The sequence below is a fragment of the Oryzias latipes genome, chromosome 22, assembly GCF_002234675.1.
Source record: "Oryzias latipes chromosome 22, ASM223467v1".
NCBI lineage: Eukaryota > Metazoa > Chordata > Actinopteri > Beloniformes > Adrianichthyidae > Oryzias > Oryzias latipes.
In genome coordinates, this window is record NC_019880.2 from 14,952,726 (window position 1) to 14,975,685 (window position 22,960).

The 22,960-nt window shown below is 41.3% G+C and overlaps 2 protein-coding genes across 2 annotated transcripts; one reads left to right on the forward strand and one right to left on the reverse strand.

The window, feature by feature from the left end:
- Positions 1–8: 8 nt before the first annotated feature.
- On the reverse strand, positions 9–8,870 carry klhl28 (kelch like family member 28). The gene is made up of 6 exons (XM_023951299.1): positions 8,664–8,870; positions 7,706–7,966; positions 6,992–7,629; positions 6,463–6,906; positions 3,813–4,021; positions 9–2,619 (listed from the first exon to the last, which is right to left on the reverse strand). Exons 2-6 carry the CDS (start codon positions 7,964–7,966, stop codon positions 2,456–2,458), a joined length of 1,716 nt encoding a protein of 571 aa, XP_023807067.1. The 5' UTR covers positions 8,664–8,870; the 3' UTR covers positions 9–2,455.
- A 1,546-nt stretch (positions 8,871–10,416) lies between these two features.
- On the forward strand, positions 10,417–22,934 carry togaram1 (TOG array regulator of axonemal microtubules 1). Its single transcript, XM_023951527.1, has 23 exons — positions 10,417–10,606; positions 11,200–12,363; positions 13,968–14,028; positions 15,269–15,397; positions 15,588–15,851; positions 15,948–16,216; positions 16,307–16,530; positions 16,669–16,757; positions 16,838–16,930; positions 17,037–17,105; positions 17,827–17,969; positions 18,062–18,233; positions 18,339–18,566; positions 18,837–18,957; positions 19,049–19,154; positions 19,694–19,929; positions 20,030–20,188; positions 20,811–20,937; positions 21,005–21,120; positions 21,201–21,384; positions 21,481–21,700; positions 21,788–21,874; positions 22,117–22,934. The coding sequence occupies exons 2-23, from the start codon at positions 11,344–11,346 to the stop codon at positions 22,368–22,370; spliced, it is 4,371 nt and encodes a 1,456-aa protein (XP_023807295.1). The 5' UTR covers positions 10,417–10,606; positions 11,200–11,343; the 3' UTR covers positions 22,371–22,934.
- Positions 22,935–22,960: the final 26 nt, after the last annotated feature.

Consider the following 22,960-nt stretch of genomic DNA (forward strand, 5'->3'; position numbering starts at 1 on the left):
CGCCAGAGTACCTTAAGGCAAGCATTTATTTTATTTTTTTAAACTGGGTACAACTGCACCACAAAAACTGGCTGAGATGTATGGAAAATGTCCTCAAATGTGATCGGCTACATCTTTAGAATGTTTGTACATACTTCCAGCATTTTTCCACAGGAAAGAAAAGGCCAACCTCATTCCAGACACACAATGGAGAAATGCAAAAAGTAGCGGAGGATCAAGGGAGTTCACCCCAATTGGAACGTAAACGGGCGGCTCATTGCATACCAGGTTTTTGTATACAAGCACTTTGGTGAGAGTGGCGGTGACAACAAATAATTAAAAATAAACTTATTCTTTTGCAGATTCTCTTTTGCTGAAATTGTACTTTGTCACAACATGGTACATGAACGCCAGCACATCATTACGCCTGCGTGATCAGTGCTGAAAAAAACAACTTTGGACAAAATGGGATTTTAACACAAAATGACATTTGAAGGATCGTTTCTTTTGATCTGATTAAAACAGATCCTACAGAAAAATAGTGATCAACAAGCTGACTTTAGCTAGAGGCAAACGCAGCTTTTCGTGATTTAAAACAGGGATGGAAAGGGGGGGGGCATGTTTACAAAGTTTATGGTGGTAGCTACAATTTTAAAGTATGCAAAAAAAAACAAATCAAAGACAACATGCCACGTAAAGAGGGACTGACATGCAGCACACACAAAAAAAAGTGGTACCATTTGGAGTCACATGTCCACATTATTAGCCAACATGCCACATCGAGTTGTGTAACAGCAATAATGAGACGCCTTGGCCTTGAAAGACACAAACATGGAGAACACAAGTATTATTGCATCATCTAAATGCCATTAGCTTCCAACGTACAAACAAATTACAATGTGTATCAAAGAGTAAGTGCAACCCAGAGCCAGCTTAAAGGTTCCACCTTTGTGCAAACCCTGGTGGACGAAGCAACACAGAGACTGAGCAACGCACACGCCGCCTTCTGTTCAGGCTTTCTGCTACAGCTGTGCATTTTTGTGTCACCAAGTGGAGCAACAGTCTGCACAGCAACACCCTCAATGAGCTTCCAGTCACCGAGACTAATGTCCAAAACACACAGGAGTCGTGACGGCGGCAAGTTGGCTCGCACAGTGCTTCTGCATCCACACCAGCACACGGAAACGAGAAATGCTAAGAAGTTCGCTTTGAGAATGAAAAGAAGCCGTTTTAAATGTGGCACATGAAGATCCTGTTCAGTTTTAATGCTTTAAAAGTATATCAAAAAAAAAAAAAGTTTGGCACTTAACACAAAGCTGTGATCAGTTACCACAGAAAAGCAAGACTGCCACATTAGGGCACAAAACTCTGTTTCTCCAATTGGGAAGTCAAATGCTTAGTAAAAGTATATAAATGAAAATAAAAAAGGATATTAAAAAAAAAGTAAAACATATCGCTGACTTAAGAACAGTTTCCCTTTCAACAGACTATTTTATTGCATTGTCTGGAGCCTTGTAGTTTTTGTGCATTAAGGACGTCTAACGTAGCAGCAGCCAAACAGAAGTAAAAATGTGAAGCAATGCAAATAGCTGAATCCTGAATTCTAAATATAGCACCACTTAGTGTAACCGACACTGGACCGATGCGACAGGAGACAGAATTTCTGAACATTGCCACGACGAGTGGCATCTCACAACTAAAGTGACTCTGGGAATCAAACTACACACATTGGAGCACACCTTGATGACTCAGTGCAAAAAAAAAAAAAACACACAGGCAATGCACTAAAGGATATATTATTTTCTATATACTTCATTTATATTATATACACATAAAAAGAAAAGGCAGCCCTTTTTTTTTGAGAAAAATATAAAGACTTTAAACATTGCTTCTTTTTTGGGTGAAGCAGTCATTTGGATGCAGAAACTTCTCAATCTGAGCCTCAGTTCTGCACACAAATGTGTCACAAAGTAAACAGTCCTATCTGACATGCATGTACCTGTTGAGCAAACACGCTGCATGGCCAACAACTGCAGACTCCTACTAATGCACAAGCAAACTGTTTGTCAAAAAACTTTGAACAAACTGTTCTGGTTGCAGCAGAAAAACCAGAGACATTTGACGTCTCTGATGTTCGCGACACGACGGACAACTAAAGTGTCTGCCAACAGAAACTTCGTGAACAATCCCACAAGTCCCTGGGACGCGACTCGACTGCAGAAGAGCGGTCATCTCTACGTTGGCCGCTCCCCACCCAAACGTCTGCTCTTGACTTCGTGCCTTTGGTCATCTCTGAAGCAGTGACTGTGGTCCCCTGCACATTCATCCATCCGGAAAGTAACGGCATGTTCTCCTTCGCGTGCAGCTCCACTCATCTGCACCTGGAGGATTAATGCGGGAAAACAGGAGAAGACGACGAGGGCAAGGTAACTGTGTCCAAGTAGCTTCAGCGAGTCCTAGCTGGCATCTCTGTGGGTCAAAGGGCGGTCAGACCAAAGTTACAGCGGCAGTACATCATGCCACTCGAGTCCAACCAACTGTCGGAGATGGGATCGTAACGTTGGACAGTGTTCAGGTAGGACGACCCGGAGTGGCCTCCTACTACATACAGGAAGTTGTCCACAATGGCTGAGCCCACACCTGCAAGACAATGATGTTGAAAATTAGCTTGACCCACTAGTTTCTGCTGGTCAAAGACAAGGGCAAAAAGAAAAATAAACCCATTGGGATCATCATTGGATTTATTGTAAAAGTGCTCCCAGTGGTCTTTTAATAATGATCTCGTCATTTCTAGGCCATAGTTTCTGCAGATCAGCAGTGGTTCATTAGAAAAATTAACTGAGTTGTGGGAGAGAAAGTTGGCATGGAGCAACCCCGCCCCCCTTCCAGTCACCTGTAACTAAGCCGTTTTACACTATCCCACTACCTTACAGCTACTCACACCCAGAGCCTAGCGTTACCGGTGCATCAAAAATGGCGAGCAAACAGTTGCCAGCTCGGACGAGGAAAACAAAGACGTACATGGATCAATTTGTCTGCAAGTGGATGCATCAGGATGGAACAGAGCAAGGAGTCCACTCCAGACCCGCCCAGAGCATTTTCTACATCACATATACAATCCAACAGCATTCTTTCACCTGCTCCCGATTCCCAACGAATTGAATAAAGAATTACCGTATTTTCCGGACTATAAGTCGCACTTTTTTTTCATAGTTTGGCAAGGGGTGCGACTTATAGTCCGCAGCGACTTATATTAGAAATAAATTGAAATAAATACATTGTTAACCCTCCTGTTATGTTCATTTGTGAGGAACAGAGATGATGTTTCTGGGTCAATTTGTTGTATGAGGTATGTTAAGTGTTAAGAGTATGTTAAGTGACTCATAGAATCAGCAAACTTTTTTTTACAGTAAGATCTTGAAGGCTAACAACATAATATTCTATTTTCCAATGATTTCATAGATTCAGAAATGCAATAAAAGTGAAAACAGTTTCTACAAATACAGGATGAAAACAGAGTATTAGTTGGCCAATGATGCTTCATGAAAGGAATAAATAATTAAGTAAGAGAAAGAATTACTGTGAAATTATTAGATAAACAGTCTGCTATGATTGTGTCAAATAAGGTTGTGAAAGTTAAAATGCGACTTATAGTCCAGTGCGACTTATAGTCCGGAAAATACGGTACTCAGGAAAACAATTTTAAGCTCAATTTTGTACAATATATATCCTTGTATATCCTCCACCATGTAAAAAATGCCTCAAGTACATTTTCATCAGAGTGGGTCTTTATATTGTGGACTCAAATGGTTACTTATGAATCATAGACTCACCGGTGCGAGGTTCATTCATTGGTCTGCAAGCTGTCCACTGGTTCTGGTGAGGATCGTACCTCTCAATGCTGGACAGGTGGGACACTCCATTGTGTCCGCCAACCACAAATATGAAGCCAAGCATCACCCCCACTCCAAAGTTGATCCTCTTGTCTGCCATGGGGGCTACCATTTCCCAGGCATCCTTGCTGGGGTCATAGCGCTCCACGCTGTGTAAATTAGAGGAAATGCAATCAAAAGATAAGTATAATTTGGAAACATCAGTTCACCAAGCTCTGCTTTCATGATTATTTTGAATTTTAAATCAGTTTTTAACTTAACATCTTTAAGTAACAATGTTTGTTCATAGTAGCCTGTCCAATCCTGGTGCTCAAAAGCTTGTTTTCCAGCCATCTCTGCCCTGATTGGCTGGATTTAGAGGTCTAATTAACTGAGCACACGTAATCCAAGTAATGAGAAATAACTGGTTTAGGGAAAACAAACAGGGCGTTAGCTTGAAGAGTGGGCTTAGGCGTTCTTGAATTAGAATGACTGCATTTTCTTGTGGTTTAAATACAGGCAATAATTCTTTTAAATCCAGTTTAGAAACTTTCTGCAAATGAAGAGGAGCACAGGTGGTCTGGGATTATTTTTTGCAGCACCAGCGACAACACTCAAGACACCAGGGAATGAGAATCTCCCCCAAGATTTTCAGTCCGAACACATTTTCCTGAAGGGCTGTGGGTGTCAAGGAAACCAGCCACAGGGATGCAGTCCTCTGCTGAATCACAGCGATGCAGACAAACACCCCCTTACTAAAACATCAGCTATCACACCAATGCTCCGATTCTTCCTCACCTAATAAAAAGGCCCCAAGACATTTTCTCAGTAACTCTCGAGATCCTTCGCTTGATTGCCATTTCTATTCAGTACCTAGTTAGACCCCGAGAGACAAGATGGGTTACAAGGTCCTTAGAAAAAACTAAACTTTGTCTATCCGGTTAGACTAAAGTGTAAAGACTTAAGTCTCAGTGTAAGACTTTTATGCATCATTTTGATCCAGTGAAGCTTTCCTCCTATAAACCTGGACCCATGACACATTTAAGAAAACAACAGTTACTGTGCAGAAATGTCCCCAACGTGGCAACAATGGCACATCATAACAACCTCACCAACAGTGAGCATGGCCTTCATTTTCCAGCCTAAAAGCCATAACCACAGATGATTTAGGGAAAGAAAACCAGAGTGCCTTTACATCCTTATACGGAGCCCCTAAAGGGCCATTGATAGAAAAAAAAGGGAGGAAAAAAATTTTTTTTTGAAGTAAAAAAATAAAATAAAAAACTAACTGGTGCGCCCCAGTTAGTATCGGAAGATATCAGATAGTTGACCTGCTTGCTCATTGTGCACCAAGTAGCCACAGTTGTCTTGAGAATGGCTAAAGTTGAGGATATGGACCTTGTGAACTTTCTGAAAACACGAAATATTACTGACAATGTCATAACGTCACCTGAAACTAACTGGTGCGCACCAGTTAGTTTTTTTTTTTCTTTACTTCAAAAGAAAGAAATTTCCTCCAGTTTTTTTTTTTTTTTCATCAATGGCCCTTTAGGGGATCCGTATCCTTAAAACTACATTATTTCTTCCATAATACAACAAAGTTGAATTCTAAAACATGTTTTCTTGATCTTTTAATGGACTGTGTTATCAAGGATCTCAGGGAGAGATGACTAAATTAACCTGTAAGTAAACAATGTTTAAAAAAAAAAAAATGGATCAAAAAAGAGAAACTCATTGCTTTTTAGTTTGAAGTTGTAAAGCCAGCAGTATTTTGCATTTTGATTAATCATTATGTGTGCATTTCAAAATACACCAGAAAGTAATATGTGGTTAAATAAATAAATTTTTTAATCTCATCTATCTATCTATATCTATATCTATATCTATATCTATATCTATATCTATATCTATATCTATATATATATATATATATATATATATATATATATATATATATATATATATAGAAAGCTCGCGATATGCGATATTGGTGATTAATATTGCGATAACGATATAATTTGCGGTATATAAACAAATATCAAACCAACCAAAAACATCATTTCCATTTCAATGCAACAGTATAAAAATTATACTCCAAATGACCCTTGTCGACATAGGAGGCAAACGTCAAACATAAAAGGGCTCATCTGATTGATCAACAGCGTAAACGGGTCCTTCCAATTGGTTAAATGCATAAAGGGATTTATTTCATTTATTCATTATTTCAAGCTGCCATGAGTTTGTTTTAGCACATTTAACCCTTGTGCTATCTTGGATGACCCCACCCTTACATTAACATGTTCTCCCTACCATGACAAAGGTGGATAAAGGTGGACGGATTTCATGTAATGCATGGACACCAGTGAAGATCACAAATCATTGAAGAAAAAAGGTTCAGTGCACTGTCTAGTGGGTCTAGATGACCCAACTCCCAATGTTAAAGTGCCTAAGATAGCACATGGGTCAAAGTAACCAATTATTGCGATTTTCCCCGTCTCTTGCGGTATGCATATTGCACAGCTTGATGTCGCGATAACGATAAATTTGCGGTATATTGTGCAGGCCTAATATATATATATATATATATATATATTCATATCAATGGCATTACCTGTTCATGTGTGCAGGGCCGTAACCTCCAATCGCGTAGATCATGCCATCCAACACAGCTGTGGCAAAGCAGCTGCGGGACTTTGTCATGGGTGCCACAGGTTGCCACTCCTTCAGCTTTGGGACGTATTTCTCCACCGACTGAAGGTAATACTGGCCATCATATCCCCCCAGGGCGTAGAGTTCTCCGGCCAGAACCACCACCCCGAGGGTACTGCGACACTCCGCCATACGCTCCACCGAGGACCAAGTGTTTGTCTCGGGGTCCCAGCTTTCCACTGTGCTCTCGTGTCTCCTGAAGCTAATTCCCTGACGCATGTGTGTGGCAATGCCTCCCACCACGTACACTTTGTGGTCCAGAACTGCCACTCCAAACTCGTATCGGGGAACACTAAGAGGAGCCAGTCCAATCCATGAATCCGTCTGGGGGAAATACATTTCCATGCTGAAAAATAAGCAGAAGATATTAATATATTAAAAGACACGATGAATACGAGAACAAATTTGGTTTTGCATTTTGCTATCATTACCTTTCCAGGGTGGCAAACAGTCCAGCTTTCCCTCCTATCGCTAGCAGCACTTTCGGGGCACACCTGGGTCGAGCCGACAACACGGTCTGATAGGACAGTCGGTGTTCAGGCATAAAGTGGTATTTCAGGGCCTCGTTCAGAAGATGCTTGCATGCGTGGTCATCGCGTATGAGGTGGTTTGCCTCATACAGTCGAGTGAGGAATTTGACGCTAAGAAGTGGAAGGCGAACGCAGTGGAGCAACTGAGAAAGGTGCTGCTGTCTTTCAGTGATGTCGTATTTTATCCATGATTCCAGGGCGTAGAAAACAGTCTCCTCTGTGACCACTTTAAGACAGTCATTAGACACGATCTCGTCCAGCTCGGCTCTCGTCAGTTCGAAGAATTCCTCTGTCTGACAAACCTCCTCAAAGTTTTCACATATAAACTTGGTCGCGGCCAGGCACAAGTCGTGACAGCCATACGTCTCTGCAAAGCGAGAAATGCCTATACAGTTCCCAGCATCCAGCTGACTTTCCAAAAAGGAGCAGCACTCCTTTAAAACGAGCTTCACCTGCAGCAAATTTGCAGCAGGTAGTAGTGATTCCACCGTTTCCTGGGAGATGAACACCGTGCCGGTGTAAGCATACTCCACAATGGCCTGAGGGAGTAAAACAAAGATACGTCACCATAGCCGTTAATCGGTGCTGCCAGTGTCTCCTTGTGCCATACATTACCTGCAAAGCAGCCTCGTCGATGCACTGGAATTCCACCTCAGAGGTCTCCTTTTCAGACAGATTACCTGTAAACATGGCCTTGAAGTAAGGACTTATACTGGCCAGCACTACTTTGTGGGCATGGATCTTGGCATCGCCCACACGTAGGACAATGTCACACAGTTCATGGTCCTGCCGCAAGAGCTGGAGGCCTTGCAGCAGCTGCTCCGAGTGAGGTCGTGTGAGGCTTGCAAACATATAGGATTGGTCCTGGTGGTCCATCTGAGGGGGGAAATGAACCAAACACTATAAAAATTACAGCAACTGGCTTCAGTTGACAAAAACTGGTGGTCTAATGGGGATTTATGTGTTGCGGAAAGATAAGAGTAATTTCACATTAAACAAAATTGTTGTATGTTCCAAATCCCATAATAATGCATTTTTCTAAAACATTCACGAAATTGGGCCGTGACGTTTCCAAATTGTACAACTTAGCCCAAAACACGCAGGTTAAAAATGTCTAAATTGTTGCATTTGGCTCAAACATATAATGATAACCTCAAGATTCTTAGGACGGACAATAACTGAATTCTTAAGGCAAGACTATATCAGAAAAATACATAAAAACCGCTCGCTACCTTTACTAGCACTACACAAGCAGATAGCTAACACGCTAGCAATCATACAGTGGAAAAGCCCGAACATCTTCGCTTTAATTTGCTAGTAGAACATATTTAGAACAGTCTTGTCAACGTAGTTTCGTCCGCAATTTTTTTTTTTTTTGCTTAAACGGATAAACGACAAAATAGTGAATATATGTTTAAATTCATTGCATTGCAGATAGCTGCTAAAATAAACACAGTTCCTGTGTGTTAGCTGCATCATTGATTGATATAGTGACATGGCTGACAGCCACTAAACGTGACGTTATAGCCAGCATTCTGATGACATTAAATCTGTTCAAATAAAGAAATCAAACCTGTATTTTATGGGCCGCTGGGCGTGGCAAGGCGATGGACAACTGGGCAGTGGCGGAGTTCAGCGCCGACAAGGAGGAACCCCGGACCGCTTTCAAGAAAACAACCGACTAACAACCGACCTAGCCACGAAGCTAACAGAGCGCTCTCTAAATATCCAACAGGACGAAACGCCCATTTCCGTTTCCTTCAAAATAAAAGGCTGCACGAAGAAAGAAGAAAAACACTTGGAAGCAAAAATAAAACATTTAAAAAAAGCAAACCTCAAACAAAAAATAAAAAAACGTGTAATCCTGTTAGTATGAATGTATACCGTTAAATATGATATCGCCGTTTCTGATGTAGCCTATACTTATCTACAAAACCTTAACAAAAGCAAAAATTGAAATATTGATAGAGTAAAAAAAGGGCATCATTTTTGTCAAAAACTTATACTGAATGAATTTTTCAAAAACCTATTTAAGAAAAAGTTAAATTTCGATGACTCTTTTTTGAATTTTCGTTTTTTTATACATATATATATATATATATATATATATATATATATATATATATATATATATATATATATATATATATATATATATATATATTGGTTTTTATTTGATATTTGCAAGAAGTATTCCTATTTTCTTTTAAATGACGTTCATTTTCTGTTTATAATTGGGGAGGGGGGCACACAAACTTCACCTGTGTTTCATTCATAGAGCCTGTTTACATGCAAGAAAAGTCTGTTTTGGTCATTTAAATAACATTATCTGATAGTCTTTTGCAGATGACAGTTATCCAATTGCAGAAAAAAACGATTAGGACATCTTTCTCCCCACTGATCTGATAAGAATGTAATTTCATGAATGTCATTTTTAATGAGGGCAAAAAGCATGGCAGATCCTTGTTGCATGAAACATAAACATTTAAACCAATAAACAGAGGAAAGCAGGGTGTTTGTTGAGTGTTTCTATATGTCCTACAGAATAGTGGTAGTTAACCATGCTTCTTTTCAAGTGATCCTAAAAATTAAACTGGCATTATTAAATAAACAGATTTAAAATATAAAATATAAATCAAGTTATTGGGGAGACTTTTTTCAGCATAATTCTAAAAATCAGAAATCTGCCAAAATCTGATAAACAAACAAAAAAGAATGACGTGGTGTGATCCAATCCTTCATTTTTTTAAATGATCTAAATAATTATTAATATTTAAATAGATGTTAATTTTCTTTACGTGTATTTGAACGAGCTTCATACTAGGCCAGTAGGTTTTATGTGTTTTATGTATTATTTATTCATATACATATTTTAGACTCAATACAAAAGACTAAAGCGTGCAAAGAATTTTTTCTCCGATTATTAGATTGTCATAAAGCATGTAAACCCATCAGATCCAATTTTTGGAGTTATGTATTACTTTCTTTGATTAAAAAAGGTGAAAGTGTTCAGTCACCCAAACTCAATTTTTCCTTGCTTATAATTTGGGTGTAGAAATTTTCTTTAAAGTTATTGGTTTGCGACAATAATAACTAATATAGTTTTTTTTTTAATCAATATTAAAATAATGTCAAAGGTTGTTTTTTTTAATGCTCTACATTTTGCAAGTCTCAGTGCTGCGTACTGATGATGATGATGATGATGATGATGATGCCGCCTGGAGCAGTGTCGAGCCTCGAACTCGCGTCACCATGGAAGCGCTCAGTTTGCGACATGTATTCGCCATTTTGCTGCCTAAGTGTGTGTGTTATATGTATGTGTGTGTGTTTTTGGGGGGGGGGGGGGGGGGCTCCTCTCGATGTGAATACCTTGGTAGCTTTAATGTTCAGCGCCTCTGACAACAGCTAAGAAGACATGTCTGTCCAGGGCTGCTGTCGCGGCGGCAGCATGACGTGAGAAAGGACTAAGCAGTGGAGTTTTCATCCCTATTAAAAAGGGACCCGAGGGAGAACCGCGTAAGCTCTGTTTTCTTTCTAACTTTGCTAGCGCAACTCGGCGAAATGTTCCGAGTAGCTTGTTAGCTCAGCGCTGTTGCATTGGTGCCGCCGTTAGCCGTAAACCACTGAGGCTGGTTAACGGTAACGAGTTCTTTAAGGGGCGAAAGAACTAGATTACTAAGCACACAACTGTTACTAGCGGGTTCGTCGGAGTACTTCGTGTACCTAACCATTATTACCTGTCCAACTACCAGGGACAAAAAATATAGGAAACCGCAATCAGGTTATGTCTTGCTGTCCTCGTTATCGCCGAGCTTAGAGCCACAAGTGGTTGCGTTTATCCCGGTTTACATAACAAGCTAAGTTAAATGCTTTACACTGACAGAGCAAAAATAACAGCTGCCTTTATTTTGGAAGTTAATTTATTTCAACTACGTAACTTATAATAACATTTTATACAACTTCCTATTTAAATGCCACCTAGAAATAGGACTGTTGTTCCACAAAATGCCTTTAAAATTATTGGTTGCCTTTCAAAATAAAATACTTTCTATAATTTTGAAACCCTGAAATAAGAACGTTTTTTTTTCTGTCTTTTTTATTTTTTACAGCTTAACTGAGAAGAAGCATGCGTTTCATCATTGACCTCTGAGGATGATTGCACAAAGTAAAGCTGAGGAACCTAATTGTCCTCAGAGGATCATGTTGGCTTCCCTGAATTCTCAAATTTGACCTGATCTGAAAGTCCTTCAATAATGATACCTGGATTGGTTTCCCAAGAGTTACACGAGCAGCTTCTGGACCTGAAGAGTTATCAAAGTCGCACGAATGGGGTGGATGAGCTGAAACGCGTCCTCTCAGAAGTGGAAATTAAGTCGGTTCCCTGTGATAGTATTGAAGATTTCATCAAGTTTCTCCCGAGACTGCTGGATGATAGTAACTTTAAGGTGCTGTACGGAGCTCTACAGGTTTTGAACTTATTGATTGAGAAGCTTGAAAGTAGCGTAGACAGATATTTTAAACATATAGTTCTAGTAGCCCTCAAAGCCTTAGGAGATACTCGCACCCTCACCCGGAATGAATACCTGAATGTGTTCCAGCAGCTGATGAAAACAGTTGAACCTCAACAAGTTTTGGGTCTTGTCATCGGCAACTTGAAGCACAAGAACTCCAGGGTTCGGGAAGATGTTCTCAACATCATTATGGCAGCTATTCTCACTCATCCGAGGAAGGATTTTAACATTCCCAAGCTTTGCTTCGAGGTTGCACCATACTTGGCAGACAGCAAAAGGAGGGTCCGCCTTGCTGCCCTTGAACTGTTTGCTGTTTTTGATTCCTGCCTGGACACAGGGAAAAAGCAGGTTCTAATGAAAGCCGTCGACATGGTTGAGCAAAAAGAGGACGCAGAGGGTCTCTCAGCAGCCGTACAGGCACGGCGAATGAGGCACACCCTTCCCAAACTGACTCCAGACGGGACATTGGAGTATGGCCTGGTCGTGCCTAAAGTGGGACAGTGGTGCTCAGAGCCACTCGGGTCGGGTGCTGATCTGGACTGGGTGATGAACGGAGGGCGAACTAGCAATGCCAGGAGCCACAGAACCGACCAAGACTCCGACAGACTATTTGGCTATGGCAGCCTAGGGTCTCTCACTGACGATCGGGTTGTCAGTGCGAGTAAAGGGAAAAACAAACTACCCTGGGAAATGTCAAGGTTCTCTACATCTGAGAATGAGCAGCGACAAAGCAGCTGTCCTGACCAAAAGACTTCTGATCAGGTGAGGCCTTATCTACATCTGTGATTTGTGAATGTCTAATTCCTTTGTCTTGATCTCATTTTTTTGGATTCTAAATTGTGTTATTTAAGTGAAACTGCTGGTGAATATTCAGCTGGTTCATCATTTCAGCATTTTATTCACAACAGAGTTTAAAAGTGCATCATTTTGCCTCTGCAGTTGCACTTGGAGCTTCAAAATGTGTTTATAAGACATGAATCACATTGAAGGAAGTCTTAATTCTAGCACTTTCCTCGGAGACTCTTTGGAGGGGGGAAACTATATATAGAATCTTTGTGTCACAGTGCAGAATTGGTAGAAAAAGGAGGCAGAGGGGGAGGCATGTTTCCTATTTGGTGTCTCTTTCCTCCTTATAAGGTGTGAGTCACACCAGTGCATCCATATGTATAAACAAATTTAAACGTCATTACACGTGTTTTAGAAAATGGGACATGCACAGAAAACTTCAAATTCAAAAAGTAGAGATTTAGGAACAATCTGGAGGCAAAAACCTGGCGTGTTTTCATCCGCCGTGTTACAGGAGCTGCAGAGGGTAAGCTGTAAATACGAAGAAAATGAGGCCCTGTCCTAACCAGGTGCTATCATGTGTACCAGGTGATCAGATCGCAAGAACACAGTGTGAAAGACAGGCGTTACTGCACACGAGGGAAAAATCTGATTTAGAGCTGCTGCAGGGTGTTCATGGGTACATTCTTACAGTTTGAGTTCATCACAAACAGGATGGTTTTCCCATTTCTTCTCTGATGCTCTAATAATTTGGCTACATAGAATCATGTCTTTGAAAACAGAGCGGCGTATTTCCCTTTTTGCTGCTTAGTTGACCGTTAAAACAAGACTGAATTTGTTATTCTGAGCAGGTAAGAAATTTGAGGTTTAAACAGCCTTTAATGCATAGCTTTACTTATTCTGTCAATCTGTCATTCTAACTGAGATAATAAACGACATAACTCACCAAAGCTGTTGTGCTCAGATTAATTTGACTAAATCTGTTGTGATCTCAATTATTTTATTTACTGATTTGTTTTTGAGCTCTTTGGTCCAGCTGTTTTAAAAGCCTTGTGTTGACAGCGTTCTCTTGTTTCCCAGCAACCCTGAGCCACACACGGCGTTTATGGAACAGGCTGCGAAGCATAAGTGTTCACATGGCGGGGTCATTCTTGTAAAACATGGCCGGGTTAATGCTGATTGCAATCACACCCAGCGCTCTACTATGAGTGTTATTGACATCGTAGGCAGTATGATAAAAAACACAAACACACACACAGCCATGCTGTTTTACAGTGTGTGAGCTGAGGTGATTTCCAGCACTTTTTTTTCTTCATTTTTTTATTTTTCAATTGTAGATTTTGCTTTGTCGGTAAAATCTACACACGTGCAGTAAGTTATACAGCAACTGAAGAAATGCCCGCTCATACCCACACAGCTTTGTCTGAGTCATGTATCGGCTCCATCTCTTTGTTCAGGCTAGTGGATGGAATTACACTAACGTCTTTGTTATTTTTAAAGGCCGATTTTTCTTTTCTTTTTCAAGTTACTTAAAAAATCATTGTGGCTGCTGTTAAAAGATTTTTTCCCCCTTGTTTTAGGTGCAGGTTGATGAATTGACGCTTGTGTCGAGGAAGTCAGAGACCTACATACCCAGCTTCAGTAAGTGACATGGATCTTTTCTACACGGTCAACTTCAGCGCCACACGGTTTAGAGCAGCTTTAAGTTGGATTAGGATGTAAAATCAAAGGATTCACGGTTCCAAGAGACAACAGAAGCTCCCAGATGTGAGCAAGGAAGATGGGATGCAGCTATATCTTTACTTTCAGCCACAAACGACCATAACATCAGAGCTAATATTAGACAGACCAGAAATCCCCCTTAAGTTCTCAAATCTTTGCCTAGAATGGCTGCTTTTCATTGCTGCTCATGAAACTGCTGTTTAAAGTGAAAAGCTATAGATTATGAGAAAATGAGACAAATTGTAGGAGAACTGTCAAGACCTGGAAACAAAAAAGCAATTTAAAAAATGGCTCTCACTTATTCAGTACTCAGTTGGACTGAAAGATTGCTGCTGCAGCGACTGAAACTAAACTCAATTCTGACAAAATAATCCAAAAATACGACCGAAGACTCAAACTACAGATTAGCAAAGAGAGTAATTTTTCTAAAAACGTAAAAATACATTTAAACGCAGTTTGTTTTAATTAATTAGATGACTGAAAAAATAAAATAGGTTGTTGTTCAGTGTTCTTGTCTGTTTTGCCAAGCAGGAGAATACATGTGTGAGATTAAAGAACTATTCTGATGAAAATTATGTTTTTAACATGGTGGACATATATACAGATATTTAAGGTAACTAATTTGACCTCACACCGTTAAAGTTAGGTTGGGGGAGTTAGGAGCTGTGAGCGAGTGGCAGAGAATGCAAACTCTCAATGAGCATGGAAATGGGGGGCGGGGTTGCTCCGCGCCAACAATCCTGCCTCAACTCTGAGGAAAATTTCGAATGAACTGCTGTCATAGAAAACAACACAGGTTTTCTTGATTTTGGTTCAAAACAGCAATATCACATTTTAAAGACCACTGGGAACGCCTTTACAATCTATCAAAAGATGGTCTAAGTGAGTCTTTAAATCTCAGAGGCCTTTTTCTCGTTTTTCTAAAAGCACTATTTAGATTTGGCTGCTGTATCATATTTACAAATATTTTGTGTTGCTTCTATTAGTATTATTACTATTTTCCTGATGTAGTTTTTTTCCCATGCCCCTTATCATCCGATTTTTTGGTTTGATGTTCATTTACTGTATTCAGCATTTTTTTGGGTTTTGTAATTGAATCTTTAATCATTTTGACCTCACTGTGAGCATAAAAATGTTTACCTTTTTGTTGTTTTTTAAGGTTCTGCAGAGCCACAGAAGCGTCAGTCTTCCAGGAGGGGGGAGTTTCCCTCCCAACTCAGAAGAAGTGGAAGCCTCATCTTAGATACACACATCTTTGAATCCACTAACACCTCTAACGAAAGTGTTGGTAAGTAATTGACAAAAATGACCAAAGTGTTCTCTTGTATATGTGAGATGATTATTGCATTAGCGATTTACCAAAACTCAAATAATATTAATGGAAATCTACTGGAATGAAGTGTGTGGAAGCATTTAGTCCACCCATAAACCAATCCACAACGCTTCTAAAACCACGTTTTGAATCCAATGTCTCCCAGCTGCACCCAAAGGACGGGTTCTCTCGAGGAATCCCAGTGTCGAGCGAACCTTCTCCCTCCCTTCAAACCCCTCCACGCCCGGTTCCTTCCTTCTGCCCTCCTACCCGCTGGCTACACACCCAGTGGGCGCGCTAACTCCAACTCTGCCCCGCCGCCATGCAGACTCCTCCCTCTCCATGTCCAACACATGGCCCAACAAGAGAGAGAACAGCCCTCACCAACGGGACACAAGTCCCTGGAGAGAAACGGCAGGCAAAGTGAAGGGTAATTAACAAAGAGACGCGTGTCTTCATGACTGCATTTAAAGAGTTTCCCCCCATCTCTGCTTCACATGACTGTTTTTGTCTTTTCCACTTCAAGGGGAACTCCTCAGTGGACGTTCTCCCAGACCGCTCCGCGCCTCTCTTGTAAGCTCCTGTTCGACTTCTTCATTTCGGCAAGCTCTAAGCAGCCCCCGAGCAACTTTCTTTATCTCACCGGTGGTCCCCAAAGTGGATCATTCCTTCTCTCTTAATGGAGAAAGATCTTATAATTCTGGCAGCTTCATGAACCACCAACCTGACAAGAACGCTCTTCTTGACTCTGAGAACATCACTACATGGCAGGGCGATGCTGTAGACACGCATGAGGTCAGGAATAAAGCTCTGTAGTTCAGCGTGTTTGTGTTGAGTGCTACCTCATCTGCTCACACTTATGCTCTAAATAACTGCTGCACACAGATGCTGAACTCGTTGCGCTCGCTGCGAAACAGCACCGCCAAGAGGAGGGCAGGAGTTGGCCAAGGCAGTCCAGATCCGGACAGTCCTGACTCGGCTGTGAGGGTGGACGTGCGTTTGAACTCCACTTCCCACTCCACCAAAGCCCTTACAAGCTCAGCTAGTGAGAGTGGCCTTTCCAGTATGAGCTCGGCCACCAACTCCAGCTTGAAGGGCATCAAAAGCAGGTCAGGGATCCCTCTGTTTGAGTCATTTAAATAAAGTTTACTGCATTTTTTTTATAGGTCAGTCTATGAAAGAAAATATTGATACATTCGTTAATTTTTTTTTTACACCTTATTTAAATAATTTCTCCTTTTTATCAGGGAAAAATCTATAATGAAACCTCACGTTGGAAAGGTGCCTTCTGCATATCTGAGGTCTTCCATGTCCATGGACTTCAGCGGCCTTCAAGGTACCCGAGGAATAAAACGTTTTCACCCATCGTGTTGCTTTGTATTTGACTCTTGTATTTATTTATTTTCTTCTTCAAAGTATCATTTCAGAGAAATGAACTATTATCTGGGCAGAGAGTCACTCATTCCAATGGAACAATCAACACAGAGCAAGATCCAAGCCCTCCATCAGGTAATTTGCTCAGAACTTCAAAAGGCCAGCCTGGACAGAGGTTTTCTGCTGCAAATGCAGCGGCTTTGTAACGTTAGGTAAACAAACGATTTCCCTTGTTTTGTAGAATCCAAAATCCACCACAGTGGCAGGAATTCACCGGGCACAGATATTCCAGAGGGCGTTATAGGAAGAGGTCAGTCACTGCCAATTAGTTTCATTTGATTTCACAAAACAAATAGTCAGGATGTTTATGAGAACACAGCTTATTCTAAGTTCTCACTGCTCTTATGATCATTGGTAGATTTAAAGTTGGATCTTCTTATATTGGTTCATATTGTTTACTGTCTAGAAATGAAATTTTTTCACCTAAATGTTGCTGCTACTTCTTTACTGGTCTGTCTAAAATGTGTTTTTGTGATTCTTCTGCTAAAAACTAAGGTGTCCCTGAAGTGCAGATCACACCAACAAATTCCTCCACGCAAAAAAATTTAAACACAAAGAGGAGAGAGAAAAAAGGAAAACAAAACATTTACAGAAGTCAAAACCAAATTCCAGAATCCAAAACACGATTTCAAAAAATGAAAAGAAAGAAAAACGTTTTGGAAAACAAAAGTAATTTCCAGGATTCAAAATGAAATGTTAAGAAAAGGTGTGCGCTATAGGACATCGCTGATTGGATGATGACGTTTGTCCATCATTTCAACCCACTGGATATGCTCCGTACTAATCATCACATTGAAGACGCAATTGAAAAAAACTCAAACGTCCTCTGACTGATTTGTTGGTGTAATTTCCATTTTAGGATCATCCATAAAAAAAAACCTTATTTTGGTCTGTGTGATCCTTATTAACATCCTAGCTCACTCTAAGAAGCATTTTCCATGCTATTAAAAATCTCCTTTGTTGATCTTTAGGCATGTTTGAGACCACACTGCTCAACAGTCCAGGAGTTTCCTTTCCACCTGAACAGGGTAGTTCAGCAGCCACCAAGCCTTCAGCACCGATCTTCAGCAGTCACATCGACAGCATGGGCAGCTCGCGTCCTGACGAGGCTAAAGTTAGTCGCACTGCATCGTCTTCTGTCACCTTAAGAGAAAACTCTTGGGTATTTTAGTCTCACTTGCTGTGTGTGTTTTTTTACTTGTGAAGGAAAAGGTGAAAAGCATGAGACTGGGGCGACATAAAACAAAGTTGCAGCGTTTGGATCAGCTGGAGGTTCAGTTGACTCAAGGGGACCAAAACAGAGAAATAATCCGCCACCGCGTCAGACAGATGCTGTCAGACTCACCCACAAACGAGAGTAAAGCGTTAATCATCAAAGGCATGACGCATTTCTGTTGGTTTTAATGTTATTTGAACTTTATTGAATCATCCACACAGATGGTGTTTTACAGCAGGGCTTTTCATTTGATCATGTGTGTTAAAGGCCTTCACCTGAATGACAGCACTCTGACACCCACTAAAGCAGAGTCTCACTCCGATGACTCGACCATAAGTCCCTCCAGCCCCCCAGGACCCCAAAGTCCGGCGAAGTGCTTAACTCCACCCCACCAGCCAAGCCCCCCGGCAGAGCCGCCAAACCCAAAAAATGGGTCTCGTCTAAGAAGGGTCTCCAGTCTCAACAGAACCCGGCTCTCCCAGTCTCACAGTTCAGGTCAGTGATTGCAGGAAGCCTCATCAATGAGTAGTCTGGCAACATCCGTGCACATTAGGAATACATGAGGCAGTACAGGAACAGAAAATGTTGCAATTTTAATTAGCATGCCAGGATCACTGGAGCGTGGGGGAGGAAGATGTTTGTTTCCGTGCCACAACGCTTTGCTTTGAAAACCTCGTGTTAATGCACCGCTGCGCTCACTCTCTGGCAGAGACAGAGATGTAACATGACGCTAAATCTCTGTGTGCTTTTTGTCGGCATGTTTAGATGAGCTGACCCATACCACGCATCACAAGAAAAACCCCTCAGAACCTGCAAATATGGGGCCATTCTCAAAGCCAGAGCTGGTTCTGACACAGAGTTTCAACCTGCTGAGTTCTGAAGACTGGTGGGCAACGCACAGTTCCAATATGCAGTCATACTAAGAACGCTCTTTCTTTAAGGCATGAATTCAGTTTTTGTATGCTTTTGTTCTCCAGGGATAAAAAGATTGAGGGTCTGATGCTTCTACGCTCTCTAGCCCTTTATCACCCTGACACACTACACAGCAATCTTCATGAAGTTTGTCTGTGTGTCATCCAGGAGGTAACTTTTTCTACAGCACTTTCCCAGAGTCACCAAGAACTAACGCCAACCCACCCTGAAAAATCAAACCCTTTAATCAAACCCTGCAGAATTTTTTAAGGTAACATTTTGTGCAGGTCTTAAAAATATCACACTACTGTCAAAGTGTAACTGTACACCAAACTTTTAAATGACTTGAGGCACACTGCCAAAACTTGATCTTAAGAAAGTAAAAAGGCTCTTGTTTTAAGAAAAAAAAATGTCTTATTTCCTGTCTTGCAAGAAAATAATGTTATAAAGAAAGTTTTTCGACAGCGAAATATTCGTATTTTGGAAAAACATTTCTCACTGACTAGAATTTTTAAAAAAGGATTCTTGCAAGACCACTTATCTTACCGTATTGACAGATTTATTTATTTTTTTGCTTATTTAACAAAAATCTGCCAACGGAGTAAGAATTTGGACTCATTTTCTAAGGAACTTGTTTCTGCTTTAAACTGTAATTAAACTGTACATCTTTATGCTTGACTGTGTTCTTTGGGGGGATCTCTGTCATTCAGGTAAAAAACCTGCGATCAGGTGTGTCCAGGGTGGCTTTGTGTACTCTGGGAGAGCTGTTCACGCACCTGCAGAGGACAATGGACCTGGAGCTGGAGGGCACAGTCAAAGCTTTACTGCAGAAGGCGGGTGAGAGCAACGCCTTCATAAGGCAAGACGTGGACGCAGCACTGGACTGCATGGTGCAGCACTGCACCCCGACTCGAAGCATCAGCGCGTTACTCTCTGGAGGTCTCAGGTGGAAAAGAAATCACAAAAAAAAAAAAAAAAAAGTGGTTTGCTTAGACCCAAAACTGGTTATTGTTCGTTCACTGAATGGACTTCTCCTCCTCTCACAGTCACCTCAGCCCAGTCGTGAGGAAATGCGCCGCGCAACACCTGGCGAATCTGGTGAAGAAGGTTGGTGCGGCGCGCCTTCTGTCTGGAGGAAAAAATCTGACTGAGAGAATTTTACCGGCTGTCACCAAACTGGCACAAGATTCTTCCCAGGATGCAAGGTTTGCTTAAACAACATGAGACGCTTACACTTCTTATATGTACACACCATTTCAGATGAACAGTAGCAATACTTTAACATTTGCAGTTAAAAATATTTAAAGAGAAATATGAAAGGTTTTTTGTTGCATTGGTACTTAAAACCCACATTCAAGTATAAATCATAAGGTTCTTAAAGACCCACTCGATGACAATTGTGTTTTTGTGGGATATTTCTGATGATAGGGGACATAAATTAAGAAAATGAAGCTAAAATGAGCATTTCAGAGTATTTCTTTATTCAAATCGCTGCGAATCAGGAGCAGATGAAAAAATGCTGTTTGATAAAAGAGCTTATCTGTGACTTGGATGATACGCTGAGGGGGGTACAAGTTCCCCAAATGGCTCAAACCTGTACGGCTGGATAGCTCCAGTATTGCTCGCCGTTGTAAAATTTTGTAAACAGAGGGGAGTTTGCCGCGCGCCTACAGTCCCCCCCACAAATCAGAGGTGAATTTCTAAAGAACTACCACAAATGGCCACCGGGAAAGCTATTTAGATAGCTTAAAAGATGATCGGGGTGGGTCTTTGGAAAACGATAAAGATGAATTGTTTAAATTCTCATCATGCTGCTCGCCTTAACAGGTACTACGGTCGTCAAATCCTCCTATTTCTGTCTTCCCACCCTGACTTTGACACGCTCCTGGAGAAATATATCCCCAGCAAGGACCTGCAGACTGTCAGAGACTCTGTCTTCGCTCTCAAGACAAGGGTAGGTGGTTGTTTTTCAGAGCACACACCTTTTCTGCTGTATCTAACCTGGCTTCCTGGGGTTTCAGGGTCTTGGCGAGACGCCCCAAGACACTCAGTCAGCGAGAGGGAGGCGCTCCCTCCCTGGCAGCGGCACAGCCCGGGCCTCCTCTCTCAACAGAGAGCCGCTCCACCAAAGCAACAGGTGGGTGTCACCATCAAAGACTGTACAAATGTTAAACTTGTACCTGAATATTGAATTGGTACATTTCAAACCTCTTCCAGAGAATCTCGTAGCCATCCCAGCTGCAGAACTCAGGCAAAAAGTATTGCAGACAAAACTGAATACATCCAACAGATCTCAGGTCTGCTGGCATCAAAGGACTTCAAAGACAGGATTAAGGGCATTGACCAGCTAGTGGCTGACTGTCAGGACAACCCCAACATGGTCATCAACAGCATGTTCCCGGTTAGTAGAGACATTTTTTGTTCTCATCTGTCTCACAATTCAGATGAGTTTCCCCACTGAGGTTTTCACTCCTCTTCCTGTTATTTCCTACTGTAGGTGTTTGATGCCTTAAAAGCCAGACTGCAGGAATCCAACAGCAAGGTCAACCTTTACGCCTTGGAGTCTTTGCAGAAAATAATCCACTTACTGAAGGACAACTTGTCTCAAGTGGTCAACATCCTGGTCCCAGCAATAGTGGACAATCATCTCAATTCTAAAAACAACGCCATCTATTCGGCTGCTGTCGGAGCAATTAACGCGCTCATCTCCAATCTGGGTGCTCGTCTAGAATGATTGAAAATTTGGAGATCCGTGTGTTGCAGAGTAGGGCTTTGCTTTGACTGTCATTTGTTGATCTTCACAGACAACATGCTCCTCCTCCAGCCTTTCTGCACCAAGGCTCAGTTTTTAAGCGGTAAGGCAAAGGTGGACCTCATTGAAAAGGTTGCAGGTACGTTCAACAGAGCAGCTGCGAACATCAGCAGCTCCCACTTCTTCATCTGTTCATGTTTTTAAAGGAAGACTCAATACCTACCTTTTTAATCTGGCTTTTTTATTTTTTTTGTCTTGCTTTTGGTTTTTAAAATTGGAAAACGTTTTATCGTGAAGCACTTTGAAGCTACTTGAGTCAGAAAAGTTTGGACAAATAAAGTTTGATCTGATTCTAGCTTCTGTAATATTTTTTCCTTTCAGATCTTGTGACGGAGCTCTACCCCCGAAAGCCTCAGACGGTGGAGCAGAAAGTCTTACCTCTACTGTGGCACCTCTTGGGCACCTCCACCCACAGCGGCACCACCAACAGCAGGGGAAGCAATTTAAGGGGTGCCACTGTCGGCCTGTGCCAAGCCATGTATGCGCAGATGGGACCAAGCCTGAGCGAATGTGCCGCCTCTCAGCCCGCTAGTGTCCACAAAGATCTAAACGAGATCCTGAGAGCATTACCTTAAGCGGGAATCTGAACACAAGCAACGGTTCATCTACAATGACCTCACCTTAAGACAAGAGATGCTGGACACTTCCTATAATGCCTGCTCCTTTTCCAGTTAAACTCAGCTTGAGTTATGTTAGAGATTCAGCAGAATTGCAGAGGCATTGTAAAATATCAGGTCTTACGCATACTCAACCTGCTCTTTTTGCACTTTGTAGGTCTTTGTCATAGCTTTTTCATCCATATGTACTGTTAACAAATCAGAGTAATTGCAGAATGTACAAGTAAATGCACAAGGTGGGGAAAAAAAGATGTATATTTTGTCGTTTCTCTAAATTAGCTGTCATATTTTTGGAATGTGTCGTGAAGTTTTTGCATCCGTGAAATGAGATAAACACGAACAAAACTTTGTACGTCCTGAACGTGGATTTGCACAGTATTGGTTTGGTCTATATATGCTGTACGATGGTACTGTTCTAGTTTACCTATAGTGTGTCGTTAAAGATGTGCTGAGATGGTACCATCTGTTATTTTGGACGATCTAATTATCGTGCAGATTTTAAATAAAAAAAAACAGCAACAACGGTTTGTATTTTTGTAACGTGTTTG

Excerpts from the sequence above, each read along its gene's own strand:
- klhl28 (XM_023951299.1), bottom strand. The coding sequence starts at position 7,966 with ATGGACCACCAGGACCAATCCTATATGTTTGCAAGCCTCACACGACCT. Across the intron at positions 6,907-6,991 it reads CTGTTTGCCACCCTGGAAAG|CATGGAAATGTATTTCCCCC; the intron begins GTAATGATAGCA and ends CTTATTTTTCAG. Across the intron at positions 2,620-3,812 it reads AATGAATGAACCTCGCACCG|GTGTGGGCTCAGCCATTGTG; the intron begins GTGAGTCTATGA and ends ATTGTCTTGCAG.
- togaram1 (XM_023951527.1), top strand. The coding sequence starts at position 11,344 with ATGATACCTGGATTGGTTTCCCAAGAGTTACACGAGCAGCTTCTGGAC. Across the intron at positions 15,398-15,587 it reads CACCTCTAACGAAAGTGTTG|CTGCACCCAAAGGACGGGTT; the intron begins GTAAGTAATTGA and ends AATGTCTCCCAG. Across the intron at positions 21,385-21,480 it reads TCATCAACAGCATGTTCCCG|GTGTTTGATGCCTTAAAAGC; the intron begins GTTAGTAGAGAC and ends TTCCTACTGTAG.